This window comes from Salarias fasciatus, chromosome 6 (assembly GCF_902148845.1).
Source record: "Salarias fasciatus chromosome 6, fSalaFa1.1, whole genome shotgun sequence".
In the NCBI taxonomy this organism is placed as follows: Eukaryota; Metazoa; Chordata; class Actinopteri; order Blenniiformes; family Blenniidae; genus Salarias; species Salarias fasciatus.
Window position 1 is genome coordinate 19698012 of NC_043750.1, and position 26287 is coordinate 19724298.

Genomic DNA, 26287 nt, shown 5'->3' on the forward strand with positions numbered 1-26287 from the left:
AAAATAGCGGGTTTAAAGCATAGCCATACTTGAAGATGCTTCAGACTGTTTTCTGAGTTAAGTCAACCGTACTTGAATGACTTTCTGGGCTGTAACAGTGCACTACATGTGCCGAGCTCCAAGAGTAAGCTAGCAGTTCACACACACACACACACACACATACACACTTGGTCTTCTTGCCATTAGACACTAAAGGTATGAAAGAAAAAAAAAAAGAAAAAAAGTGGTCAAATCAGCTGTCGTGTTACTTTTGAGGCTGCCCTAGTTCTCCTGAAGTTTGGTATGCTACGAACATTGAATCGAGGATTAATACTGTAAGTATTGTAATGTACTGAATGCAGTTTATTTGAAAGCTGTTTATTATATCATTCCTGATATTGCTGACATGTGGGTGTTTTTTTTTTTTTAATAAAATGTATATTTATTTAAAGCTATCCGATTTGTTAGTCCAAGTTAATGCCAATATAACTTCACACACTTGGAAGGAAAAAAAAATCACACTTAAATTACACCATTTCTTTATTAAATCAACCAAGAGGAACCTGCTTACAAACAAATGCCATTATGTACGTGACTGATAGAAAACACAGAATACAGTTGACAATAAAATAGTGCATGATGGTCACCGACCACAGAAGCATTGTTTCCATCGTATTTTACCATCTAGTAGAAAGGGGATCAATTGTTTTGTGAAAACTCAATTGAATCATGAGCAGTGTCACCAGCATTTTATCAACCTGATGTTCACAGACACATTTCCCTTTGGACAGCCGTCAATACCTTAACTTACACTGTTAAGAGATTTGTTTTTAACAAACTAACATGGCATTGTGGCACTTTATTCAAGTGAGCCTGCGAGATTACCAAAAATAAATCTTTTGTTGTATTAAAAAAAATGCAGGAGAAATGGAACTTCTTCATTCGACGTGAAGACGTTTTGAAGGTTTCCATCTCGTTTTGAGGGTTTCAGACAAAATGCCACTTGTCCACTGTGCAGGAGATTTAAGACAACATCACAAATAGTGTGAATGCAAATGACAGAAAACACCAAACGTCAATATTTATCTTTCAAACTGAATCAAACATGAACCGGTTCAAGCTACATTTCATCATCTGTAATGTATAAAAGAAAAGTTTGTTTCATCGATTGATAGATACTGACCATCTGAAGACACAGGATGAGTGTTGCCAAATGCAGGGGCCTGGAGAACCAAGAGATAGAATATATCAGCTTTACACGCTGCCACTGTGTTCGATTTGACCTAAGCTGTGGACGTTCTTACCGCCTGGACAATGTGCTGGGCCTCATCCACACTGCATTTAAATGGACTGTCACCGCACAACACGTTTTTGCTGAACAACAACAAAAAAAAGAGTTAGTGATACTTTCACAATTATTTACAAATGCAAAGTGTTGCGCAAAAGATCTTTCGTAGCAGTTGTCCTGAAGCTTCGTCATAAACACACCACTGGAGCACAATGTCAATTTACTCACCATTCGATCCCTCCAGCGTTTGTTTGCTTCTGCACTAGTGCCCTCCAGTGCTCATGAGTGGACTCAATAATCTCGACTGCAAAGTCCTGCGTCAGCAAAGAAAGGTGGAAATATTCCTGAATTTCACATTTGAAGCATAAAAAAAATCTAACTGCAGCCTCGTAACTATCACACCTTGTCCTTGAATTCTCCATTGAAGCCAAACTGGTTTTGGGGCTTTCCATCAGGCACCTTGTATTTTCTAAACCAGTCAACAGTGGCTTCTAAGTGGCCTGGACGGCTCTTGCGGACGTCCTCGAGAGCTGAGGAAAAGACATTCAGGGAATGAGCACCTTTTTTCAAAATTGTCATACATGAAGATTGTTTGCATTTCTTTCCTAACAAGTCTTGGCAGGTGAGTCGGGGGACACTGCTCACACTGGTGACCTCTCAGCTGTGGGAATCGAACCCACAAACTTCTAGGCCACCACAGCTCACTGGTAAGAATGCTTTAACATAAATATAAAGAGGTCTTCACCCAGAGAGCACAGCCCTGAGGCCACACACACATTTGGTGGATAAAAAAAATGTTAAATGTAAATAAAACAGTGTTGCTGATGGAAACTTTGCAGGGAACCCGGCATGTTTGCGTTGTAACTACAGAGACACAACCCGGCCTGAAAACCATCAACGATGCAAACGCATGCAGAATTTTGTTGTATCTGTAGGATTTACTTGTGAAAAGTATGATTTGTCATTACATGCAATCACCCGTGTCTGTCAGTTTGAAACACTCACTATTCAGGTTTTTGGCATCTGGGTCCTTAACGTTTATGGCAATAACTTTCCAGTCCGTCTCTCCCTCGTCGATCATGGCCAAAATGCCGAGAACCTTTACTTGGATCACCTCACCTGGAGAGCAAACCTGAAGGAAACAGTCGATCATCATGAAGTATCAATAAGTATCACTGAGTGCCACTAGTTCGATGGTTCTTTACCTGGGTGCCGATATCACAGACGTCGATGGGATCGTTATCACCACAGCAGTTTGTGTTTTTGTCTTTGTGGTTTGGATCCTCCCATGTCTTTATCCAAGGAACAGTTCAAAAGAATGCAATTTAGCAATTTATTCAAAATTTTACAACTAACTGACAAAATAAATTAAAGCATAAAGATGCTTTTAAAGTATTTGACTGAAAACTTTCTCCGCACCTGTGGGAGTGCACCGTAGTTCCAAATGTAGCCTTTATGAGGAAATATGTTGGCCACATATCGCAGCTTTCCCTTCTTCACATCTTGCTTGATGGGATTCAGAGGTTCCTTCGTCGCAATCTGGGAATTTAAGCAATGATTAAAGTGAACAATGAAAGTGATGAATGTTTGTGTGTGTAGTACTGTAAAAAATCTACAATACAACTTTGGTCTGGTGTGAAAACAATGCAGCAATATAAGCGAGAATACAAGTCAGATTTACATTCATTTTTGTCACAAGACAACACAAAGTGGATGAGCACAGGGCTAACTAGCTCACAAACAGCAGCCTCAGAAGTTTGAAGATCAACAATTTACATCTTGTGGTGAGTGACTTAAAGCTGGAAAATATTAGAAAACAGATTTTCTACTTCTAGAAAAAAAATTCATTAGCTTCGATCAATATAACATCTTCTGTTAAACCAAGTGATAACAAAACAGTTGTGAAAAAAGTTTAACGATACATCACTGACAAGACATACCTTTAACAATACATACCTTTAATATTATTTCATGTAAAAGTAATTTCAGTTTGATGAGCATGGGTTTTTCTGTCCACGGTAAAACCTGTAAGACTGTGTAATATAATACCCTTCACACACACTTCTGCATCAGATCAATGCATACCTCCATCTTAGCGTTCGACCATCGAGGAACCTCAACAACCATGTTATAGAGCACCTGAAGAGACACGAGAATGCAAAATCAAAATACAGGCTTCAGTGAACAGCTTCATGTGGTGTAAATGTCTTTTTCAGTTGTAAAATACCTCATTGTCATTCTTCTTGATTTTCTTAGCTGGCACGTCACTGTCCTAATAAAAGATAAAAAAACATGTGAAATTAATATCTAAAAATAAAATTTAATCAAAATATGACAGCCTTTGGTTTGATAGACTTACCTCCTGTGTCTCTGCTCTTAGTGGAATATCATGGAATGGTGAGACGTATTTCCCTTCAGAAGTTTCTAAAACAAAAAGAGAGAGAACACCAAACACTTAACAAAAATGCAATTGTAAAATAGTAAAATATCCACCTCCACTTCAAGTAATCTTAAGCTTCTGATTTCTTTGATACGTTTCTGCATATTAGAAAAGTTGCCATCAGCATTCACTGTTTAAATTAAAAACTAAATCTTTTACATTTATTTTACGGGCCAATTCTGATTTTATGTCAGTAAGAAATTTAAGCAATGCAACATTTTCTAGTTTTGCAGCTCTGTCCTGATTTTCCTTCATTATAGCCAGGTCCTGTAAGTAGGATACTACCTTTAATATAGTTGGGTCTTCTCCTGTCATACTATTTTTCTGTTTGGATTTTATTTTCTGATTATGCAGATCTGCAGTTCTCACCAGAAGGCTTTCAGAAACAGCAAACAGAGTTTTTTGACTTTGTTGTTTTTGGTCATTTTCACTCAATTTTTGTGCTTCTGTTTTGTGGTCACCAACTATTAAATTATTAAGGCTGTCATCTGATCAACAATAACTTCATTACCTAATTCCAGAAAATTCATTCTGGAATAATCTCACTAATCGTATTTAAAACGCTGTCACTGTCCTGTCAAATATGTTCATATGAATAACGCATGTCAAAATAATGTATTGCAATAATTTCAGTCTTTTCCTGGATGTATATTACAATTGTTGATATCACGAAATTAACATGCATTCAATCACTTTAAATAACGTCAATAAACCAAATAATGAGGATGAGAAGACAAGTACAACTATTAAAAGTCAGTGTGACATAAATTCACACATGATTTGAACTTTTTTTGAGTTTCAGAATTGTTTTGTAAAAAATAAAACACCAAAGATATAAAATCCAATGATATTTTTCTACTTTATCAGGGATGTAGAAACTTCATACATTTACGATCTTTACACTACTGTATTATGGCCAGCCTCCTGTCACGTGACCACACAGCCGGAAGTAGCAGCAGCACGTGAGGTGGACGCACAACAAGCTTTTTCTTGACTTTAGCTCAGTGTGTGAGCGTGTTAACACACCAGAAAAAGACGGATAACGTGAGCAGAACTCGAGCCTAAAGCTAACTTGTCAGAGCAGCTCGAGGCAGGAAACACACCCGAGTTTTCCTCTCAGAGGTCAAACGCTGACCTGCAGGACTCACGCGCTGAGACATATGGAGACGCGCCGTGCAGGGCTGCAGGCTGCCGCGCGCTTCCCTTCACAATGGCGGCTACAAACTTACTAAAATAAATGCGGTAGTCGGGGGAATTGGGCTGTCCTCTCTGCTCCGTCTGGTAATGCATGTTCTTCCTGGGGAGGAGCGCGTGAGCTGCGGCTGCTGCTGGTGCGGCGAGTCTGCTGCGAGAAGCTGAGGCTGCGCCGAGAGCGGTCAAGAAGCGTCCGAGCGGGGGTCGCAGCAGCAGCGGGCTCAGCACAGACATCCTCCCGGTTCCTGGTTCCTCCACATGATCCGAGTCTTCCCCGCGTCAAGTTCCCCGGGGCGAGAGCAGAGCAGCGGGGCGGCTTTTCAGAGTAAAGGCCTGCTCTCCTCCGCTGTTTCCTCCCGTCCGTCCACCTGCTGAAGCTTTTATTTACAGTTTATTCTCACCACTACATCCCTTCTAAACTCAGTCTCCATCCAGACATCTTCTATAAACTATTGAAGTTCATTCACAACTGAGACTCTGAATGGGCTGAAAGTCTAACTGGACCAACAGTACAGTCACACCTCCTGTGGGGGAAGACTGAAATCTCTGGAGAAAAATCAATTGCAAACAGAGCAAAACGAGATAAACAGAATGTACTCTGAACAAAGCAAAGTTGGACAGTTTCCGGTGATACGTGTCTGAGGAAACATTTTTTCCCCATCACAGTGATGAATAATGAATAAATTTGGTGTCTTCCGTGGTTTGGTGGCAGTCAGGATCATCCCTGTTGGATGGAGTCCACACACAAAATGAAGTAATGGAGTGATTACCAATGTATTGTTCTTCCGTTAAACGCAAACTAAATAAATAAATGCTATTGCACATATGACTGCTTTAAATGTTGCGCTATTATTCTGAAAGTAAAGGTTTTGTCTCAGTGGAAGTCTTTCATGTTAACTTGACATTACTTCTTACTTGAGCTGCTCTGTGGAATAGCTTTATTTTACATTTTACTGCCACCTAGCTTTGGATCTGTAATTCCTTTTTTTTTTCTCTCTCCCTTATTTTCTTTCTTTCTTTCTTTCTTTCTTTCTTTCTTTCTTTCTTTCTTTCTTTCTTTTTGTTGCAATGCATACTGTGATCCAAACCATTAAAGAAGCAGAAAATGAAGTCAAGTCTACACCTTATAGCTTTGCTATTACTGCTTTTCTTTTTTTTTTTTTATTCTACAGAACAGTATTTCTTTCTCCCTTCCTTCCTTTCGTCCTTCCTTTGATTTGACGGCTGCAATCTCCACAATACTCCATGAGATCAAAGTCCATGCGTATCCATTGAATCATAGCCATCACCCATCACAGCCACATTGTTGTCTTTCTTTTTATAGCTCCGGAGCTTCAGTCCTGTTCAAACAAATGACCCACAAGCTGCCATAAAAAGAAAAAAAAACAGTCACTGCTTTTCTTTGAAACTGTTGCCAAAAGGCCATGATTAATCTGTGCACATTTCACCATGATAAGAAAGAAGCTTTCTGAGATAAACTTGTAGCATGGATGATAAAGTGAAGGTCAGAGCACAGTGACTCCACCATGATGGAGAGCTGTAGATCAAGTTCCTGTAGTGAAGATTTCAACAAACTTGTGGATCATTTCAATTCCTGAAGTTTGGTCAGATTTAACTTTAAAAAAACTTTGGAAGGCTCTGAATCGACAGCCGATTAAGTACAAACTATGAGGGAAAGCTGTGAAGCAGCATTAAATCAACTAAATCAAATGTGACTCAGGGCTTTTTCCCTTTGTCTTCTGACAGTCCAACTTTAATTACTAGCTTCAGTGCCAAAACAATCTTCCCTGAGGCAAGAATTCATTGAGGATGCACCTCTCATTTGAACCGGTCAATCGAAGACACACCCCACAGTGACATAATATCCCTCAGGAACCCTGAGGCAGAGCGACTTGCATCACAGAGCTGACACCTCAGCTAGAATAACTGCTTATTCTCCCATTGCTGTGGCACATGTGGTTTTTCAGGGCACTAATCTCAATCTCTTCTAATCTAATCCCAATTTGATGTGTATGTCTTTGTTTTTGTTGGAATGAAAGCCTTTCGACTTTTGCTCCATCCCCTCGTCTATCGTCTGCATTGCTTTCAGCCTAGTCCGTTTCACTGGGAGCCGGCGGCAAAGAGTGCAGATCAGGATACAGACTGTACAGGAGGTCGGTGTCTCTTCAGGTTAACAGAAACTGATAATCTTTCTTGCAATTATAAAGGAAATAAATAAAAGCTTCATATTGTGGGCGGAAGCTGGTTTGTCCAGAGAAATCTTAAACAAGCGCACGGAGAACATACAAACTCTGCTTTAAAAGGTCCCAAACAAGAGGCTGGAACAGGACGAGATTTCGAACCACTTCTGCACAGCAATTTGTTTTTTTTTTTTTTTGGTCAGTATTTCATGTAGGAGCAGTCTTCAACCCAAGCAAATAAAAACAAGCACTGCGATGAATTTTATTTCAGGCCCGGAATACATCAGCGTGTGTTTTTTGACACTCGCTCCCACCTCCTGTATCTTTCTCACACACTTTCTCAAAATGAAAGTAAGGGAAGAGTCCTTCAGCAGTGCTCACTGCTGTGGATTTGAAGCTTTGCTCGGCTTCTTGAGGAAAAGCTGGTTATTTGTTGAGCCTGACTGTCATCCAGCCCTTCCTGATTCAGTAGTGAATAAGAATTTTCCCTGCTGGGTGAGTTTACGTGCAGAAACAAAAGTGTTTGGAGAGAGGTGATATAGATGGGCGCATAAAATGCTTCAAATGTATTATTCATTCATTTTTACTCACCCACAGCCTTCGTACAGCCAGGTGTGTTTGTGGAGCTCTGGGTGTAGTTATATGACTCTGTTCAGCTGACCGTGGGGAGATTCAAGGTCAAGACTTAAAATAATGCGGACTATTAATTACTGTGTATTATTATGTTTTATTATGTATATTCTTTAGTATTTCGATATCAAAAACATTAAAAATAAATTAAAATTATGATGACTTTGCCACTGTTAAAGAGAAACTGGAAACATAACGAACTTCTCAGCAGATGAAGTGTAGAAAACAATGGAAGCTTTTGTTAGGTGAGTCAATGAGGTGGAAATGCATCTCTTCATTGTTCTGACAAGGAACAGAATATGTTTTTTAATGAACTCAGATCATCATAGTGTGCTGATGAACAGTGTTTTCAAATTTATGTATCTTTGTATTTGTTGGTTTTCTGTTTGTTTTACAATTTTAACAGAAGAAATATAAAACCTGACTTGTTGAAAAACAATATTCGTTGTATTTGTTATGGAAATATTCATTCTTGTTCTATTAGGAAAAGGCTGTATGTGTCTCCTAAGTGTAATTCCTAAATTTACTCCACAATACATTTATTCAAAGTCATTAAACTTTCCAGAAAAGAGAAGAAGGACCAGTTTCTTTTCATGGATCAATGTGATGACCTGAAGGGACGAAGGCATCGCACCGTCCTGAAGAGGCGTGGCTACCTTTCACAGGTCGACACAGGGAGGAGTTGCATGACTTGTGCAGAGCTGGCAGTCAGGTGCACAGTGAACAGTACACCTGTTGCACTTCCCAGGCTCTCTCTCTCGCTCTCTCTCTCTCTCTCTGCCTCTGTCTATCTCTGCTTCTCTTTCTTTTTTTCTTTTCCCGCTTTTTTCCCTTCTTTTTCTCCTTCACTGGGTCGAAAGCACAGAAGTATCTGAGGGCCTCACCATGGATTCCAAAGAGGCCGCAGGGGCCGAGAAGGAGAAGGAGAAAGAGAAGGAGAGGGTGATAAAGAGGAGGAACCGGCCTGTGTTTCTGCGTTACCTGGAGAGGAGACGGACGGACACCATTGTGCCTGACGATATGGCCAAAGGTGACATCAACCTGGGGACGCTGGTGAGGAGGAGTCAGTCTGACAAGACGGAGTACAGCGCCAAACTTAAAGGTACATCAGATCATAATGTCCCCGGGGGTCAAAACTATGGCAACAATTTATGCACATGTGAGTCAACACTCAGCTGGAGAGTCTCTCACCTCTTTACATTGCAAATGTGTGGCTGATCAGAGGAGCTTTGAGACATGTGTGAATATGGGAGTTATCTTCTACCAGCAGAGGTTAAGAGCCTGAATTTAACACGATCATGTTTGCAGACACACAATGAGTCGATGCCCCTCCATACCGGGCACCTGTTGTGTTACTATGTGTTGAGAAGGAGATACTCCCGCAGGGATGAAGCCACATATGCAAACTGTGCTGCAAACTCAGGCACAGAGGAGTGGCCTGAGACGGTTTCCAGACCAGCTGGTAAACAAGGCCAAGACGACAGAGGGTATTAAAAGCCACTTACACGTTCATTTTCAACATCAAGTCAAATCACAGTTTTGAAAGACATCGAGAGTACGCCGCTTAGTTCACAGTAACAACATCCAACCAGGTATCTCCATACAGTCTCACTGTGTGCAGTAGAAACCAGTTTGATGGGGAAATGCAGTGAAACAAAAAACAGGCATCACAAATGCTGACACAGTCTTTTTTATACACGACACATGTCCACGTTTCTGAATAACTGGCTCGGCCCGTTGTCCGGAGAGCTGCGAGCGACTGGGAATGCTGCATTTCAGGAAAAATTGCATGAGTAGTCGTCAAAATGGGTTACTACCAGAGATTAGTCAAAGCATGCAGGCTTTCCTGTGCCACTTGTTCTCTGATTTCCTCAACTGTGAAGAGAATACACATCGCATTCCAACACAACTAATGACACCATGATTACACTAGCTGAATGGAACCTACTACTCACCTGATCATACACACACACACACACACACACACACACACACACACACACACACACACACACACACACACACACGTTTTCATCAGCCTTTATATCTACTCGCTCAATGCAGGCCTAAACATAACATTCTTGTTCAACATCAGTCGGAACCCAAATCATATTCTAAACTTCTGCATTGTAAGGACTTCATTTATTGCTTCATATTTCAGAGAAGGCCCCATAACTATTTTGTTGAGTTAACTAATTTAGAGCACACGCACGCGCTCACACACGACTTGTTTATCTGAAAATGAGGCACTCTTCAAACCTCTTTAAACCCTGTTTTCTCAACCAGCCTGCACGATGACGGAGAAAGTTACTAAAAACACAGCACTGTTTTCAGTAAACCAGCGACCCGCCCATTTCCAATTGAGCCCTCCAGCATTACATATTTACAGTGGTAATACCAATGCAAATATTGACAGAGCGATGACTTCACTGAAAGAGGAAACATGTGAGCTGCTGCCCTGCAGTTTGTTCCCATATGATCGTCAAACAGGTTGGTCGAGTCGCAGAGCCATGGAAACATGACATCAGTACGTCTAATTATTTACAGCAACGACAAAGACTGTTCGGACAATGATTTACTCTCACAACGCACATGAAGGGTCAACACATCTTTCTGCATGTATTTACAAACTTTATGCTCTGAGTTTAAGTTTTTTAAGCACAAGTACTAAGATTAAAAACTGTGAAAATTCATTATACTTATTTCAGGATAAAATAAGGCGATTGAATTTTTTTTTCCCTCCTAAATTCAGCATATTTTATCCAGTAGCACTTATTGTGTCTTTTTAATACCAAATCGTCATTGTGCTCTTGACTGGGTGGTAAAGTCTAACGTGTCATTTTTCCTAATGGTGATATGTGATCCATGCTCTCTGCTCATTCTGGGCTCGTCCGCCGGATCCCTTTCACTGGGTTCAGTGGTGAAAAGGCCTGTATCCACTTTCATGGGAACTCCTGTTGGTAATCATACCTCACCTGTCATTATAGTGGCAGAGGATAAATCAGGGAGAAATGTTGCTCGTCTTGATCGGTCAAAGCATGTTTTATTTTGCTTTTTAAAACATGAAGAGCGTGTCACTGGATTTTAAAAGAGCTGATTTGAAGTGATCAAGTGGAACAGTAGAATTTAAAATGCTTTTCTAACATTCTGCTATTCATCTCACCAAAAATTTTACTTTGCAGGATGATAAATACAATATAATCAAGCAAAACTTTATACAGAACATAAATCAGGTTAAAAACTGGATGTGCTTTCGCCCAATAATCCATCAAAATAGATCACCTGACCTCTCTGCAAAGGGACTTTTCTCACGGGTGGAGTTTTTCAGGTATTCTGGGATTTATTTTCACACAGGAAGCTAACAGACACGTCACCTTTTGTTATGCTCTTGAAAGATTAGTGAAACGTTCATCACAAGTCAAGTGAGTCAGTGTTCCTAATGCTGAATAAGACTCCTACAAGAGCACAGTGGAAAAAAAACCATTTCAAATGTTTTTGAAGAATCGCAAAATAGTGTTTTTTGAAGCATAGATGATAAAATTAAATAAAATGCTGTTGTGATCTAAATCCTAAGTCCTGACATGTATTAAAAGTATGAGTTGTGTAAAAGCACAACAGGTGAACATGAAGCATTGAAAATGCATCTCGTGGTTTTCCACGAACTCTGATTACAATGGAGCTTCGTCAGAAGTCGACTTCAGATTTTACGACAGCACTGCAAGAACAGAGAGGAGGATACGGCGGCAGCGTTGAGAGGGGAATGCAATCAGATCCCTGCTGGAGTCACTCATGTGCTAACATAATCTACACAGAGCTCGCATTCATGAGGAAGCACTTCCCAGCGGTCAGACACACACGATCCATTCTAGTTAACTTCAACAAAGGGCAGCCAGTGGTTAATGTACCTTTCTGTCATCTGCAGCTTTCTGCTTTCATACCTAAAGCCATTAAAAATGACCTTGAAATGCAACTGAAAGAGTTACACCTTGAAATATTTGGTCTTTTTGTTAATTTAACCTTTAACTAATATAAAGAATGTATAATTAGGAGAATATATTAGAGCAGCAGGTGTGTAAAGGTTTGGAAGAATCATTAGGCTACATGATATAATGGATATAATACACTATGTGCTGCCTTGAATGTAACCATTTAAAGAGTCATGATGAACGTATTTATATTTTTCTGTGTGTGTGTCTCCATGAGCCTATCTCCCCTCACACACACTCACTAACGCACACACCGAGTGTGAGCAGATGGGACGCCTGAGCATGCTGTAGAATTACATCAGCGGCACGATTAGTTTCGTAACTCGACACAGGCTTTGCAGCCGTCTGCCCCCCCCCCCCTCCTCCGATTCTCTCCCCCCAACCCCAGAGGAGGAAGCGGTGCGTGGCGTCGATTAGACAGCGAGGAAGCATCCTTCTTCCCACAGCAGACACTCCTGCCTGCCATGCAAAGTGCAGAGCAGCCACAGACTGATTAGGCGGCGGAGCAATAAAAAAGCAGAGATGTGAGCCTGACTGGCATGCTAAGTGAGGCCTTTTGGCATTCAAGTCAAAATAATTAGATCACTGTGAAATAGCGAATACCGTTCAGGCGTCAAGGGGGATGTGTTCGAGAAGATGTATGTTTTTCTTTGCATGCACAGTCCACAGAGCCGGGGTGTTTACCAACATTTCAGAAAATGCATACGTGCCAGGAGCAGCTTAAAATGCTGGCAAAAAATGTTCTTCCTTCTCAAATTGCAATTTCAGACCACAGTGGAACCCTGGCGTTCACGATATTCTATGAGCCCGTCGGCCAGATGCAACAATTACAGCAAGAATGTGTGATCAGGTCAACAACAATGCACTCACATCATTCGCTCCAGACTCTTTGTAACATTACCGTTTTCCCCTTCAGAGAAAATGACGTCGCACGACCTGTCCACGCCTCTCTCTCCTGCTCTGGAACCAGAGGAAGTCCGAACGAGAAAGATGAAGCGCAGGGCCAAGGTCATCCAGGAGCTTGTGCAGACTGAAAAGGACTACCTCACTGACCTTGAGCTGTGCATCAGAGAGGTGGTCCAGCCTCTGCGGAATCTGCAGGTAGACTCTCTTTCATGACGGCGTAGTGTTGAGCGTTCAAACTGAGAATGTCCATATGCACAAAGGTCAACCCAAGGTCATATGAGATGTGAATGTGTTTGTGTGCAATTTTGATATTGTGACAGAAGATTGACTGAACATAGAAGAACCAGGTTGTATGTTACACTGATTTAATTTCATTCCCATTTCATCCTCATGTTCGGACTCGTCCCTCAGGTTATGGATGTCGATCGACTGTTCACCAACATGGAGACAGTGTGTGAGGTTTCTGCAGCTCTTCTTCACCGGCTGCACGAGGCCGTGGCAGAGCCCGATCCAGAGGCAGTCATCATAGGTATGAAGTTTTAATCATTCGGGTCAATTTCAGTTGTTGATGTGGTCAGTGTTTAACCACCGCTGACGTGTCCTGCTTTTAATTGAAGGTGAAGTATTTATCCAGGCGAAGGCAGCTTTAGAAGATGTGTACAAGATTTACTGTTATCACCATGACGACGCCAACATGTCGCTCAAGTCCTACGAGAAAGAGGAAGAAATCAAACAACATTTTACCGCATGTGTATTTGAACTGAAGTAAGTAAAGCCACTTCCTCCTAACATATATGGCCACGGAGCTTGTGACTGTGTCTTTATAATCTTTATTTTTCACTCATATTTTACAGGAAAATCTACGACCAAGAGTAAGCAGCCATCCCAAAAATGTCCATCATGTTTTCATTCACAGCTTGATGATTTCATACATTATAATTTTTTTTTTTTTTTAATAGAGGGAAACCTAATTTGATAGACATGGGTTCACTGATCATCAAACCCGTCCAGAGGATCATGAAGTATCCACTGCTGCTCGGGGAGCTGTGGCAGGCCACACCTGAAGACCACCCTGACCACCAGCCGCTACAGGAGGCCTTCACCCTGGCCAAGATCATAAACGTCAACATCAATGAGTTTAGAAGACGTAAAGATATAGGTAAAAACAAAAACACACGCGTACAAACACAATTTCATGTGAGGATTTCATGAGCAAAATGTATTTTGACAACTGAGGGATTTTGTTACTTGTGAACTCGGAGTGGTCATAGAGGTATTTATCTGTGCTGTAAATGTGTTTTGGACCTCAGTAATGAAGTACAAGCGGTTGGAAGATGAAGGCACACTGAGAGGAAAACTGAACAAGTTCAACATTCACTCTATTCGGAAGAAAGGAGACAGGTTTGCTGGTTATCTCAAGATCCTCACTGGGGTGGAACCACAGGTAAATGACTGAGAATAACCACGATGTGCTTGTAAAAAAAAAAAAATCATAAAACATATTTGATTTAATAAAAGCAAAAAACTGACATGATATTTGTATCTGGATTGTTGTTTCGACAAGGTGAGGGATGAAATATTCGATCGTGAGGAGAAGCTGTTCCGCTGTCTGGAAAAAGCTGTGAGACAGCTGGTCAAAAACGTTTACTGTTGCCTGCAGCATACTCAGGTTTTTCATTTATTATTATTATTATTATTATTATTATTATCATTATTATTATTATTATTATTATTATTATTATTATTATTATTATTCATTCATTCATTCAGAGATTAGTGTGAATGATCTAAAGACTGTTGCTTGATGTCCTTCCTGCAGGAAATGGTGTCTGTGGCTGCTCAGAATGCGCAGGACATGAAAAATATCAGCAAAGACTCAAACAAAATTGACACAAATTCAAGCTCATTGCACTGTAATGGCAATGATCCCTACAAGCACTTTGTAAGTATGAATTTTGTAGGGACTTCAGGGAATTTGACATTAGATTTATGACTTTAATTCGGTTTGCTCTGTAACTTTCTTTCCAAATCTTCAGTCCTCCTCGCTGTCCTTGCTTCACCATCCTGTTCTTCTTTGACCTCCTCTGACTGTGAGTCGTCTGTCACTTCGCCCACAGCTACCTGTTTTATATCCATTTTATTAATCTTCTACTTCTTTGCTTTTAACCGTGCTGCTGGATCCTGCAGTGACGCTACCCCACTTTTCTTTCCTGCCGTTCCTCCCTCTGTGGGCTTCGCTGTCCTTAGGTAACTTCATGGTCACCCAGCTTTTTACTTTATTTTTTTGCAGCTGACTCTCTCTCTTTTGCTCTTTCTCAACCCAGTCTCCAAATGAGTGGATATAGGAGCATGTGGAAGAGCAAAAGTAACAGTTACATGTGAAAGATTTCTCTGGAAAACATGGATAAAGGAATATTTCCATGAATTTCTATGTATGAAAGATGGAGACTCTTATGTGACTAACAGTACCCTTCCTTCCTGTTCATTTAGATGCTAATGCCCTGTACAAGTGATGATAGAGTTTACTTTAGCTTATCTACTTCACAAAGTGTTGCACATCATTCTAGTGCATTTCATATTGCACTTGTACTAGTTATAATAGGCACATTTACCGTCATCCTTTTCTTCTTCCTTCCAGAAAGACAGTATGGAGCGCCTGGTCCTCACCCCGCTCGCCGCCCTGCAGGGAACCTTCACAGCCCCTCAGAAGCTCATCCAGAAACGTTACGACAAACTGCTGGATTACTGCAGCCGCCTGGAGCGCTCCTCCTCTTTCTCATCCTCCTCTTCCACCACTTCGTCCTCTCCCTCGCTGGTTTTAGAGGAGCCGCCTGGTCCCGCCAGGAGGGACTACGAGGCCCTGAACGCTTTGCTGGTGGAGGAGCTGCAGAAGTTCAACACGGCCGCCTACGCCATCTTGACCAACAGCGTGACGTATTTAGTGGTTCTGCTGCGAGGACTGATGAGCAACATGCTGGTTGGTGCTCCGTCCATCCGTCAGCTGCCGGTAAGGAGCTCTCATTTCATTTCAATTAAACAGACCTCAGTGTCAGTTTGTTCTGAGTAAAGGGAAATGTGTTTTGTTCCATTTGCAGGCTCCGCTATCAAACATAGCTGAAGTGCAAAACAGCATCATGGACGAGCTGAACAACCTGACTTTTGTCAAGGACAATGCACAGAAGTTAATGGAGCGGAAAGTCAGCTTCGAGAGACAACGGGACAAGAAAATAGCAGTGAGAATGCAGAAACAGTGCTTCTGATCAGTGGTGGACCCATTTGTAAACTCCTCACAGACATCAGGTTGAAACGAGAGTCCCGCGCGCTCTGTCGACTTCCTCTGCAACGTCTCAATAATTTCTGAACCATAAATGAGCTGCTCCAAGTCTTATCGAGAGCAGACACAGACGCCGGCTCCGGGCTGTGATCATGCAGTGCACTTGGCAATCCAAAGCTCCAGCAGGAATCAGTCTACTGAGACCTGTGTGGTGTGTTGCTAGCTGCACACGTATGTACTATATACATACCTGCACATGTATAAAAGTGTATTTGAGTAGGTCTGCTTGAAATTCCTACCCCCAGGGTGCTATTACCTTCCAGGCTCTCCCTAATAGCCTCATGTTCTGATAACAAACATCTCTCCTGCATGTGCCCACGCTCCAGACACCCACTTCAAATATTTACACCAACACACCTTTTTTCTTTTTTTTTTTTTTTTGTTGTGCTGTTCTCAAGGTGCCGGAGGTGCAGCACCAAACCGAGGAACAGCGTTCGAGGCTGCTGGCGGAATACCCGCAGAGCCGCCTGTACCAGCTGAAGAGGAAGTGCAACGGCTGCCAGGAGCAGGACCTCAGCCTGCTGGAGGGCGAGCTGGTGGCCCTGCTGGAGGACACCGACCCGTTCGGCAGCAGCAGTCGCTGGCTGGTTCACACCGGAGGCAAGCGAGCCCGCACGCGCCACGTGTGTGTCTGTGTACTTGTCAAAGGCCGTCGAGGCTGAGGCGTCTGCACACAGTCACACTGTAAGACACACCGGGTGAAGTGAGCTGTCACGCTGTAGATCTGGAGCAGGCGTAACTGGCGTGGGTTTTACTCCAGAACAACGCTGGGACGCGAATCCTCCCGGGTCTGCGAGAAGACGGAGGCCAGACGCAACGCATTCCGCAAACTTTTTTACTTTCCAACGCTGACAAGTCAGCATGCGGGAATGGGTCCCAGGAGCTGGCTGCCGGCGCCTGCGGAGATGGTTGCCTCACAACGGGGCCGGCTCCGGAGCGTGTCTCCATCTCCCCTTTACGTCTCGCACACGCACCTGAGATCCCAGCGTCTTGTTTGGAACAAACCGCCGCACGTTGTCGGCAGTGTTACTTAGAGTACAAAGCCTTTCCCTCTGGGTATTCAGAAACAAGGATGGAGAGATGGCGCTTGTGCTCCTCTCTGTACGCTGCAATAACAAGGTCTTTTTTTTTAGTGCGAGAAAAAAAAGAAAACTACGTGTATGTTTCTGGATGTGAAGTACGTTCTTCACAGGCTTGTCTTTTCCTCTGGGATAACAAGCATTCCGGAGAGCTGTTGTTCGTCCCTCTGTTGATATCAACACAATGAATATGCTTGCCTAGTATTTACATATTCCACAGTCTTTACTTACTGGACTCTCAAGATTAAGAAAGCGAGTGCTCTCCACACTGCTGGGTTGTTATTACTGCCGCCAGCATCTCAGTCCCAAGTCATAAGCATGCATTAATCTCCAGGAAATGCCGGACATTTCATGTAATCATGGTTGGGGCAATATTTTATTTTACATATAGTATATATTTATTCTTCTTTTATCACTTTCAACATTCCTTATTTTCCTTCTGGGGAAATATATCTGGTTTTCATGGCATTTAACATATGAGGAAAACTCTTATTTTTTTTTTAATTTTCCATTCTGTTCTGTTGACACATTTTGCAAAAGTATAGTTTCCTTCCAGTGGTGCAGCGGGTCAGTTGTTGACCTTGAGGCATCAGGAAGGACATCAGCATTAAAACCAGTCAAGTCAATCATGCAGGTTGCAACAGACACAGATGTGTTTACTCGACTCTCACAAATTTGCTTGAGGAAACAGAAAAATTCAGACTCAGATGTCATTTATCCTGACAAACTTCATTTGTGTGTTTAGGTAGTCAAGGCTATGTCTACTCCACGTTCCTGAAGCAGTACAACCCTCTGAGGGACTCACAGCGATCGGGCCAGAAGGCCAAAGAGCAGCAGCAGCAGCCACAGCAGCAGCCGCCACCACCGCCTGTCATGGTGGACGAGGACTTTGACGACTTCAGTCTGTTTGTGACTTCAGGAAGTGGCAGCAGCAGCCTGCGAAGCTTCAACCTGAATACCACTGACAGCAGCTCCACACTCTCTGGTCTACAGGGGGAGCTGGAGAGTGCCGAGGACCTGGAGGTCACACTGGACTCAGAGGCACAGCAGGTGTGTGCGTGTGTGAGAGAGAGAGTGTATGTGCCAGTTTATGCAAAGGACCATGACAAAGATAGTCTGTGCCACAGGTCACACACACACATACACAACTGTAGAGAAATTCTTCGAACTAATGCCTTCGGTGCTGTAGCGGAGCCAGAGTGGGGGCAAGGGGGCGGTCCCCCCGGGCCCACAAGGTCATAGGGCCCCGTTTCATGTGATGTGTTCACATTTAATCAGAAATAAATTATTATAATAAAATGTGCAGTGTGTATGAGAAGTTATACGCATATGATTGTGGGCTCCAATTTGCCAATTCTTAATTTACGACTGTCCATGAATGCATCAGAGCTGTAAGCCAGCGCTGATTGGCTGTGCGGCATGAACGAGTTTTTTCTTTTGCACTTGATCTGAACTCTTTGGAGGGAAGTTAAACAGTATGCTAAACACTATGCTAGCCGCTAGCGGTACTACCCAAAACCTAACATCGGAGCCACTGGTGAGTCAGTGAAACCTTCAAAAATATTATCTTTATCAGAATGCTGTGGTCTTAAACACCTGCCTATTTGAATGTGCCTTGTGTTGCTCTCAACTATAAGAGACCACCGAGTCTATTTTTTTTCAAATATACTTGAATTCCAAAAAACAGCTGTGTCTATATCTATCTGAATAGATTGAGTAACTTTTAACCAGCTGTGTTCATTTTATATTTAAGCTGTATCAAAGATGGTACAGATGTAGCCTGTGACTTTTTATCTGAGCTTTCAGCACCATGGACAGCGGCGCTCTGAGATCGACAGCTGTCAGGCTGCATTCGTGTGTGTGCATAAGTGTATTTGTTCTTCAGAACAAGTTTGTGAACTGGTTTGTGACTTTATTCTGCGTTCTGAGGCATATAGGTTTGCTTGGCTCAATAAAAGTGAGCATTAGTGTGTTGTTTGATGGTAGGATGAGGTATTTGAATGGTGAAATTACTATCATAAGGGCCCTTCGAGAATGCTCTGCCCCCTCTGTACTGAGACCCACGCTCTGCCTCTGCTTCGGTGGGTTGTCATATTCAGATGTGAATCCTCACAGAGACATTTGTCACTTATAAGTTATGAGTGTGTGTAGAACAGCAGGTCAGCGGAGAATCTATCTCTATAAAAACACATTTTATTGCACCGCTGTGTCTGTCTAGGTTGCATTAAAATTAAATGGGTTGAACAGAATGACACGGAGAAGGAGCTGCCAGTCAGAGTCACTGGGCTCTGCATTATTTCACCTGATGTGACTGTAATGCAAAACTCATCTTCATCACACCACAACACTTAATGGTCTTAAACCTTTAGTGCGTAGTACCAGGGTCAGGAGACTGTCAGCAGAGATTTCTATTTTAGGTTGATGAACAGTGCCACCTTCTGGATTTACACAAGAATGCATGTTCGAATTGAATTCTCTCTGTATGGGCCAAGGCAGACAGTCACACGTGTGAGGAAATAAAAGAAAATGTCTTTTTCATTCAGAAATAAAAGATCTTTCTTTCTGATTACATCACTTTTTGTGTGTGTGTGTTTCCACAGTTTTATGCCGTGTATGCATTTCAAGCCCGCTGTGACCAGGAGCTGACCCTGCAGGAGTACCAGCATGTCCGCATCCTGAAGTTCAGCGACCTGGGAGGCAATAAGGAGTGGTGGTTGGCTGAGGCCAACGGACAAAAGGGATACGTCCCGGCCAACTATCTTGGCAGGATGTCCTATGCATAAAAAACGAACCTGCCAGACATTTCACATTTTGGGCATTGAGGTTTGTGCGTCAGTGTGACAATATTTAATAATGTGCAAAGCTGCTTTGTCCCTTACGGTTGAATTTGGATTTTCTGACACGTTACATTTCTTCAGAAATAATTTTCATTGGTATCAAACCTAAAGTGTTGTAGTTGAATCTACTCTGCATCGATAGTTAAATAATGGCACTTAGTACTGAACAGTGGCGATATGAGACACTGTGCTGGGCACTTTGTGGACTTCAGTGTTGTCGAGTTGAAAATGAAGTGATTCATTCATGAAGCAAATTTTCTGTGTAAATTGAAGTTTGTACAGATTGATTTATAGATGAAGTATATGTTACAAATGAAGAGTTTATAATGAAATATATGTGAAGCTTTCTACAGTGTTTTACATCTATTTGTCCTGAAATGAAGAAAATTATTACATATTTTATCACCTCCACTATGAATAAATGTGACTACCATGATTGAACATTATAATGTATTCTGTATTTCATTTATAAATAGGAATCACCATAAAGTCACTTGTGTGTTTATAAGAATATATTTATTAATGTTCACTGATAAAAAGAAAACTATTCAACTGGTAAATTTGTTAGAACAGAATGAGGCACGAAAGCGTCCAGCAGCATTTACACAAAAGATAAAGGAAAAAAAAAAAAAAATTCAAGTATTTGAACGGATGGTGTTGCTCCATGTACAGATGTTCTTCACAAACGAACATTATGCTCTGGCACATAATCTACACTGTTTATATATTTTCTTTTTATTCCAATACACCTCAGTTCCCTGTCTTCTCATTTCTTCAGCTTCTTCTGAGCGGCTTTCTTTTTCACCATCTGTAACCGTTTCATGGCGTGAAGCTGGGACTCTTGAGACGTCGGCTTGTCCCCCAGGGAAGCCTTTGACCCATTGCCATTGTTCCCGTTGCCTGCCCCGTTGCCGCCTCCGTTCCCTCCGCCGCTGGGCTGCGAGCTGCCGGGGGATCCGGCCCCCGACGAGGCGGAGCCCTTCCCCTGGCTCTCCCCGCTGGCGGAGCGGCTCAGCGGCTGCTTGCCCAGAGTGAGGGGCGGCGGGGGTTTCAGGCTGACCTGGCCGGAGCCGTTCCCGTTGCTGCCGCCCGCGAGCTTTGCGCTCCCGATTCCCGACTTGGCTCCGGCGAGCCCGGACAAGCCGACGGGTTTCTGACTAGACGGGGTCAAGGTCTTACTGCTCCCGCTGGCGCCCGAGGAGCCCAGTTTGGAGCTGGCAGGTAGAGACGGGCTGGTTTTGGCTGCGAAGGCTGCCCAGCCTGTGAGGCCACTGCCCGATGAGGAGGAGCTGCTGCTGGTGGGGTTGACTGATGTGGCTGGAGTCTGCAGGAAACATACAACAGTAACCACAAATATCAGAACACATGGTAATCTTAAAAAAAAAAAAAAAAAAAAGTATATATACATATATATATATATATATATACACACACATCTTGTACAAGACCTGACATTACCTACTTAACACTGACGTTCATCTTTTGAATTTTGCAGTGAGAAACATTGTGTTTTTATTTCGCATACCTTTCGGCCAAATAGGGAAAAAAAAACTTTACCCAAAAAAAAAAAAAAAAACAATCAAAAAAGATCCTTCATAATTATAGTCATTATAGGAATATGATGTGTTTGTATGGTAGAAACGACTTAATTAGGTTGAGTGAAAGTCAACAAATTCCCCCCATTAAAATGTGTTTTTACTCGATTAAATGCTCAAACTGGAGCTTAAGTGGTTAGAAAATGTTTCAGCCCCATTTTACTCCAGTAAAATGTTGGTGCATGTATTATTCATGCTTGGTGATCGCTTATTATTCAAGAGGGACCATTAAAAATTAAAAACACCCCAAACACAAACAGTACAGTGATGAATTTACATACATTCTATTTTAAAGCAGTACATTGGTATGTTGGAGCCCTTTCAGCAGATTTACCTAGAATGCAAATTGTACGGCGACTTCCTTACTTGAGGAATACTTTCACAAGAAACTAATTTAAGTCTCATTCCCAATGCGACAAGCATTAGCATAAATCAAATCTGAGCCAAGGTGTTTCCTGCCAACATAACTTTAAGTTGAACTCTGGTGAGTAAAAGTGTTTGGAAACTTTTTAAGCCCCTCCCAGTGGAATAGAGATATTGCACTGGAAGTCTGTGATCTGATCCTTAAAGATAAATATATACCTTCTCATCATCGTCTGCAGGGATTTATGCAGAGTGTGTTTACTGCGTTAACACACGGGGAATGGGCTTCACTCACTGGCCGACACTAATGAATTAATAATATGAACTCGCTGGTTTTACAAGTCTTGATGGTGACAGTCTGGCAGTATACTTGTTGGCCTCTCTCTCTCCGCTGCAGCAGCTGGGATGAGCTCATACACACCTTCACCTCCGTCCTCTTGAAGGCCTGGAAGGTGCTGGCTGTGTCAGGTTTGGATTTAAGCTCCGCCTTTTTCACCAGCGTGTCTTTCACGACAGGCGCCGAGGACGCAGATGCAGGCGATGGTTTCTGCGGAGGTTTCTGGGCCTTGTAGATCAAAAAAAAGGAGCAAATGTTATAAGGAAAACGTGGCTTGCTTGCACACAGTCAGCGGCGATGTGGCTGATAAAAAAAAGCCAATGATTTCCTCACCATTCGTTTCATCTGCCTGGTGCAACGTGCGCAATACCACACCAGCCGAGGGTCGTTCACCTCTTTGTCCGTCACCTGTGGCTTGTGACAGTCCTGGTGATACAGGTTATGGCACTCCTGGCACTCCACCAGCTGGTTTCCCATGGTCACTGTCATTTGTCTTTGAGTGAAATAAACAGATTAAAAAACTTAACATATGAAAAGAGATAGTAAAGCCAAGTGTGATGTTTTATAGTCTAGGTTAGAAGCCTGACTGAGTCCTGAGATTATTTACATTCAACTTGTTTACTTAACTTCAACTTACCTGCAAACCACACATGCCAGACCCATTTCCATGGCAAAGTCATCAGCATTTGTCTCGTCATCATTGATGTTTGGCAGGAGATCCTTGCTGGTCTGAACTGTAATCGGAGACGCGCGATTCTCCTGCTTCTCCAGTCGAGGCTTTTTTGGGGGATCCACATCACCCAAGTCCACTCTGACCTGTTTTCCAGTGGGACAGAATGAGGTCAGTTTGAACAACAAGTGGTCACATCAACAGCTGACAACACAGCCACATTTTATCCATGTTATTTTTACACCAGTTATACTGAATACAGTATTTGTCTGTTTGTTGCACTTTAAAGATTTCTGTGGACTTTGATTATCTTCAACATTTCTTTTTTTTCTTTTTTTTTTTCCCTTTCAACATTCCACACACTCTGATCTTCATGAGTGTACTTAGTCTGTTTTGTTTGAGGGAACAACTCTGAAATGCTGTGATGGAGGCCTAAAGGACACCAGACCATCAGCTGTCTTCACCACAGTTCTCAAGGACAGTTGTAAACATGTGCTTGATCGTGACCTTACTTATGTTTATTTGCAAAATAAACATTTTACAGGCAGAATGACTACCGACTGACTACAATCAGCTGCTGATTTTGGCAAACAGACATTATCGGGTAATTCTTAGCATTCTCTACTTCTCGTCAATTCTGACACAGCTTCAAATATCCATGCAGAATTTAACAATTTATTACTGCATTAGTACAATAGATGTAGTACCTTTTCAGAGGGTCTTTTCTCTCCTTCTTTCTTGCTCTTCTCTGAGCTGGATTTACTGCTTCCACTGCTGCTGTTTGAAGATGAAGAGCTGGAGGAGGACTTGGAGTCTTGTTTGCTTAAGCTCAGTTTAGACACAGATCCTTTTGACACCTCGATATCCTACAGATACAAAAAAAATGTCACAAGGTATATTTGCATTTATTGGTTTGCAAATTTTGAAACATTTAACAATAGAGAGAATCAGTTCAAAGAAAGACAGTGGAAACAAGATCAATTTCTTACTTTTGTCAATGAACGGTAAGACGAGTCGCTTCCTCTTGCAAGGGACTCATCGAGCAGAGCTTTGAGTTTCTCTGCTGAGTCTTTACTCTTGGAGTGCAAATAACTCAGACCCTTTAAAAAGATGGGGTCCAACTCCAAAGTGACAGGTCCAGCCATGGCTGAAAATGAAGAATAACCAAGCAACCATAGTTTGTTACGCATTGGTTACAACTTAAAATGTTAAAAAAAACCCCACAATCTACAAGATAACATATAAAAAAGAGTTGTTTTTTTTTTAAACAGTAATGCAGGCGTTTGGCTGTGTAAGTTTAAAGATTGATATGCATCATATCTTCGCGACTTACACTGACAAATACACGTGCCAATGCAATCTGCAATGGTGAGGACAATGAAAGAGAGACAGAAGCATCCTTCACTTCATCCCGGCATCCAGATGTTAAACAACACTGATTTTTAAAAGGAAGCCATTTTCATCAATATTCAGCGATTACTGTGTCTGTAGAAGTGAAACCATCAAAGTTCACTTTATTAATACTGACAGACAATAAAAACACATTGACACCTACGATAATAAAGGAAATGAAAGGAGTAAAGCAGCCCAAAGAAAATTATTTGAGGAGATGAATCTAAGATTGATTTTCCATCTATTCATATATTTATTTACACTAATGTTTTGACATATATCCTCTTTCTTTCGTTAGTTTAATCTGTAGCATTTGCATGCCGCCGAACCAGGAACACGGGCACAGTTAGCGGCGACACCGAGAGCTAAAGTTAACCGTACCGCTTTAAAGATGCCTGTTTTGAAATCTCATCCGCAGGTTGTAATATTCTCGACTTTAATCATGTTACCTGCTCTAGCGAAACTGTGTCCAGACGCCCGATGTTTCTTCGCTGTGGATAAATGACGGTAGATCACTTCCTACAAAGAAGCGTAGAACCCGGCTAATGCTCCCCGTCTATTACAACCGGTGCAACCAACAAATATATCCGGGACGGGGCGGAACCAAGAGAGGAAGGGTGTATTTGTTCATAAATCTCCCATCTATGTTATGGACATGTAAAATTAAAAAAATACATGCAATACATTAAAATTAGATTCTTTAATACATGGCGCATTTTTTTTCAGGATAATGCAAAATATCATTTCACGTGCTTTTGGAAGCGGACAGCTGGTGGAGCTGTTGTGAAATGATGGACACGCAGGAGGAAGTAGCAGCAACGTGGGTTTATTGAAACCGGTCCAGTAATGTGAGTACACATTTCATGCCACTCAGTTTGTGATCTCCAAAGCGAAGCAGCAGCAGCCACATGTGAAATCTTTGTTTTCCACACAGTTCCGTACTTGATCGAGGATGAAGCACAGTGAGGCGGCCCAGCGGCAGCAGCCCTCCCTCTACCTGGAAGTTTGTTCCCGGGATGATGAGCCTCGTCTCCCCCTGCACTCCTCCATCGTCCTCTTCCTCCTCTCCTACTGCGACTGCAAGTCTTTTAAAGTTTTCCTGGCTGTCGACAAGCCCCTGAGCTGGGAGTCGCTGAGGAGCCGGCTGCCCTCCTCCCTGGATGTCTGCGACACCCCGGTGGAGGCGCTGCCCCGGCTGGTGAGAGGCTGCCGCCTGCCCGCGGCTCTGGACGGGTCCGGCCGGCTGTGCAGGGCGGGGCTGGCTGTGGTGCTGAGACACATCATCAACACGACCATCCAGGCAGACCCGTCCAGGACTGATGTGCTGGCACTGCTGGGCTTCAAGAAGACCTGTCTGAAGGCGTGTGCGGAGGTCAGTGGAAAACATGCGTCTGTATTTATATCCTCTCAGGAGCTGCTTTCTCCAACTTAGGGCTGCAGAGAGCTGATCTCTCACTGTCCAAACTTCTTAAATAAAGGAATGAATCATGTTAACCTTCATCAAATTAGTTGAAGGTTTTTCTTCCAGTTGGATCAGTGGTGATTATAAGTATCCTGACTTTCATTCATCTTTCATAGCTGCTTTATCCAAACTAATGCCATCGGGGCTGGAGCCAATCCAAGTTAACACAAGGTGAAAGGCAATCCAAAGTACACGCAAACACACACACGTGCAGATGTTTTTAAGCTGATATTCGAAAACATGCATGTCATTGGGTCGTGGAAGGAAAATGCAGGTACTAAAACTCAGAAAGACTTCTTTGAAGGTGATAGAATCATGTCATTTGATCAGATCAGTTCATATTGAAATATAATTTGCCTAAAACACACTTTTTTAAGTTACTGCTAGAGAGAGATTTTATTCAGAAGCAGTCTGGGCATACCTTTAATCTGGAAATGTCACCAAATGAATAATTACTTGATAGATTATGTGGTAATAGATTCATAGCAAGATGCTGCTATGAGGAACTTTTCAAGTCCAGTGAAATAAATTATGCAGTTGGAGTGGAGATAGATGAAGCTACAAGGACTGATTTATCTGAATGTGATCATATTGTAACTAAATGTGACTGCGCAA

The 26287-nt window shown here is 42.3% G+C and overlaps 4 protein-coding genes across 6 annotated transcripts in view; 2 read left to right on the forward strand and 2 right to left on the reverse strand.

Annotated features, from left to right (window-relative positions):
• Positions 1 to 507: 507 nt before the first annotated feature.
• On the reverse strand, positions 508 to 5179 carry ppa2 (inorganic pyrophosphatase 2). The gene is made up of 12 exons (XM_030092995.1): positions 4937 to 5179; positions 3627 to 3691; positions 3495 to 3539; positions 3353 to 3406; positions 2687 to 2806; positions 2473 to 2559; positions 2273 to 2399; positions 1670 to 1797; positions 1496 to 1581; positions 1284 to 1353; positions 1163 to 1202; positions 508 to 989 (listed from the first exon to the last, which is right to left on the reverse strand). Exons 1-12 carry the CDS (start codon positions 5133 to 5135, stop codon positions 967 to 969), a joined length of 1044 nt encoding a protein of 347 aa, XP_029948855.1. The 5' UTR covers positions 5136 to 5179; the 3' UTR covers positions 508 to 966.
• A 3256-nt stretch (positions 5180 to 8435) lies between these two features.
• On the forward strand, positions 8436 to 20293 carry arhgef38 (Rho guanine nucleotide exchange factor (GEF) 38). The gene is made up of 14 exons (XM_030092994.1): positions 8436 to 8813; positions 12614 to 12798; positions 13015 to 13132; positions 13221 to 13368; positions 13458 to 13475; positions 13563 to 13762; positions 13914 to 14047; positions 14168 to 14272; positions 14423 to 14545; positions 15242 to 15610; positions 15699 to 15836; positions 16336 to 16537; positions 17762 to 18066; positions 19617 to 20293. Exons 1-14 carry the CDS (start codon positions 8597 to 8599, stop codon positions 19797 to 19799), a joined length of 2445 nt encoding a protein of 814 aa, XP_029948854.1. The 5' UTR covers positions 8436 to 8596; the 3' UTR covers positions 19800 to 20293.
• Positions 20294 to 20373: 80 nt separating this feature from the next.
• On the reverse strand, positions 20374 to 25292 carry ints12 (integrator complex subunit 12). 2 transcript variants are annotated; one of them, XM_030094820.1, is made up of 7 exons: positions 25208 to 25292; positions 23808 to 23965; positions 23526 to 23684; positions 22786 to 22964; positions 22482 to 22641; positions 22233 to 22376; positions 20374 to 21177 (listed from the first exon to the last, which is right to left on the reverse strand). In XM_030094820.1, exons 2-7 carry the CDS (start codon positions 23961 to 23963, stop codon positions 20620 to 20622), a joined length of 1356 nt encoding a protein of 451 aa, XP_029950680.1. In that variant the 5' UTR covers positions 23964 to 23965; positions 25208 to 25292; the 3' UTR covers positions 20374 to 20619. The 2 variants fall into 2 exon arrangements, with proteins under 2 accessions (XP_029950680.1, XP_029950679.1); XM_030094819.1 differs by lacking the exon at positions 25208 to 25292 and adding an exon at positions 24660 to 24780.
• Positions 24854 to 26287, forward strand: part of gstcd (glutathione S-transferase, C-terminal domain containing) — a 47261-nt gene continuing 45827 nt past the window's right edge. For both annotated transcript variants that reach the window (XM_030094817.1, XM_030094818.1), the window contains exons 1-2: positions 24854 to 25058; positions 25145 to 25582. In XM_030094817.1, the coding sequence (XP_029950677.1) occupies positions 25163 to 25582 (420 nt within the window). In that variant the 5' untranslated portion in view covers positions 24854 to 25058; positions 25145 to 25162. The remainder of the gene's footprint in view (positions 25059 to 25144; positions 25583 to 26287) is intronic.

Excerpts from the sequence above, each read along its gene's own strand:
- ppa2 (XM_030092995.1), bottom strand. The coding sequence starts at position 5,135 with ATGTCTGTGCTGAGCCCGCTGCTGCTGCGACCCCCGCTCGGACGCTTC. Across the intron at positions 3,692-4,936 it reads CGACTACCGCATTTATTTTA|AAACTTCTGAAGGGAAATAC; the intron begins GTAAGTTTGTAG and ends TTTTTGTTTTAG. Across the intron at positions 2,400-2,472 it reads TCTGTGATATCGGCACCCAG|GTTTGCTCTCCAGGTGAGGT; the intron begins GTAAAGAACCAT and ends TGTTTCCTTCAG.
- arhgef38 (XM_030092994.1), top strand. The coding sequence starts at position 8,597 with ATGGATTCCAAAGAGGCCGCAGGGGCCGAGAAGGAGAAGGAGAAAGAG. Across the intron at positions 14,546-15,241 it reads ATGATCCCTACAAGCACTTT|AAAGACAGTATGGAGCGCCT; the intron begins GTAAGTATGAAT and ends TCTTCCTTCCAG. Across the intron at positions 16,538-17,761 it reads CTGGCTGGTTCACACCGGAG|GTAGTCAAGGCTATGTCTAC; the intron begins GCAAGCGAGCCC and ends TTGTGTGTTTAG.
- ints12 (XM_030094820.1), bottom strand. The coding sequence starts at position 23,963 with ATGGCTGGACCTGTCACTTTGGAGTTGGACCCCATCTTTTTAAAGGGT. Across the intron at positions 23,685-23,807 it reads CTTACCGTTCATTGACAAAA|GATATCGAGGTGTCAAAAGG; the intron begins GTAAGAAATTGA and ends TTGTATCTGTAG. Across the intron at positions 22,377-22,481 it reads CCAGGCAGATGAAACGAATG|GCCCAGAAACCTCCGCAGAA; the intron begins GTGAGGAAATCA and ends TTGATCTACAAG.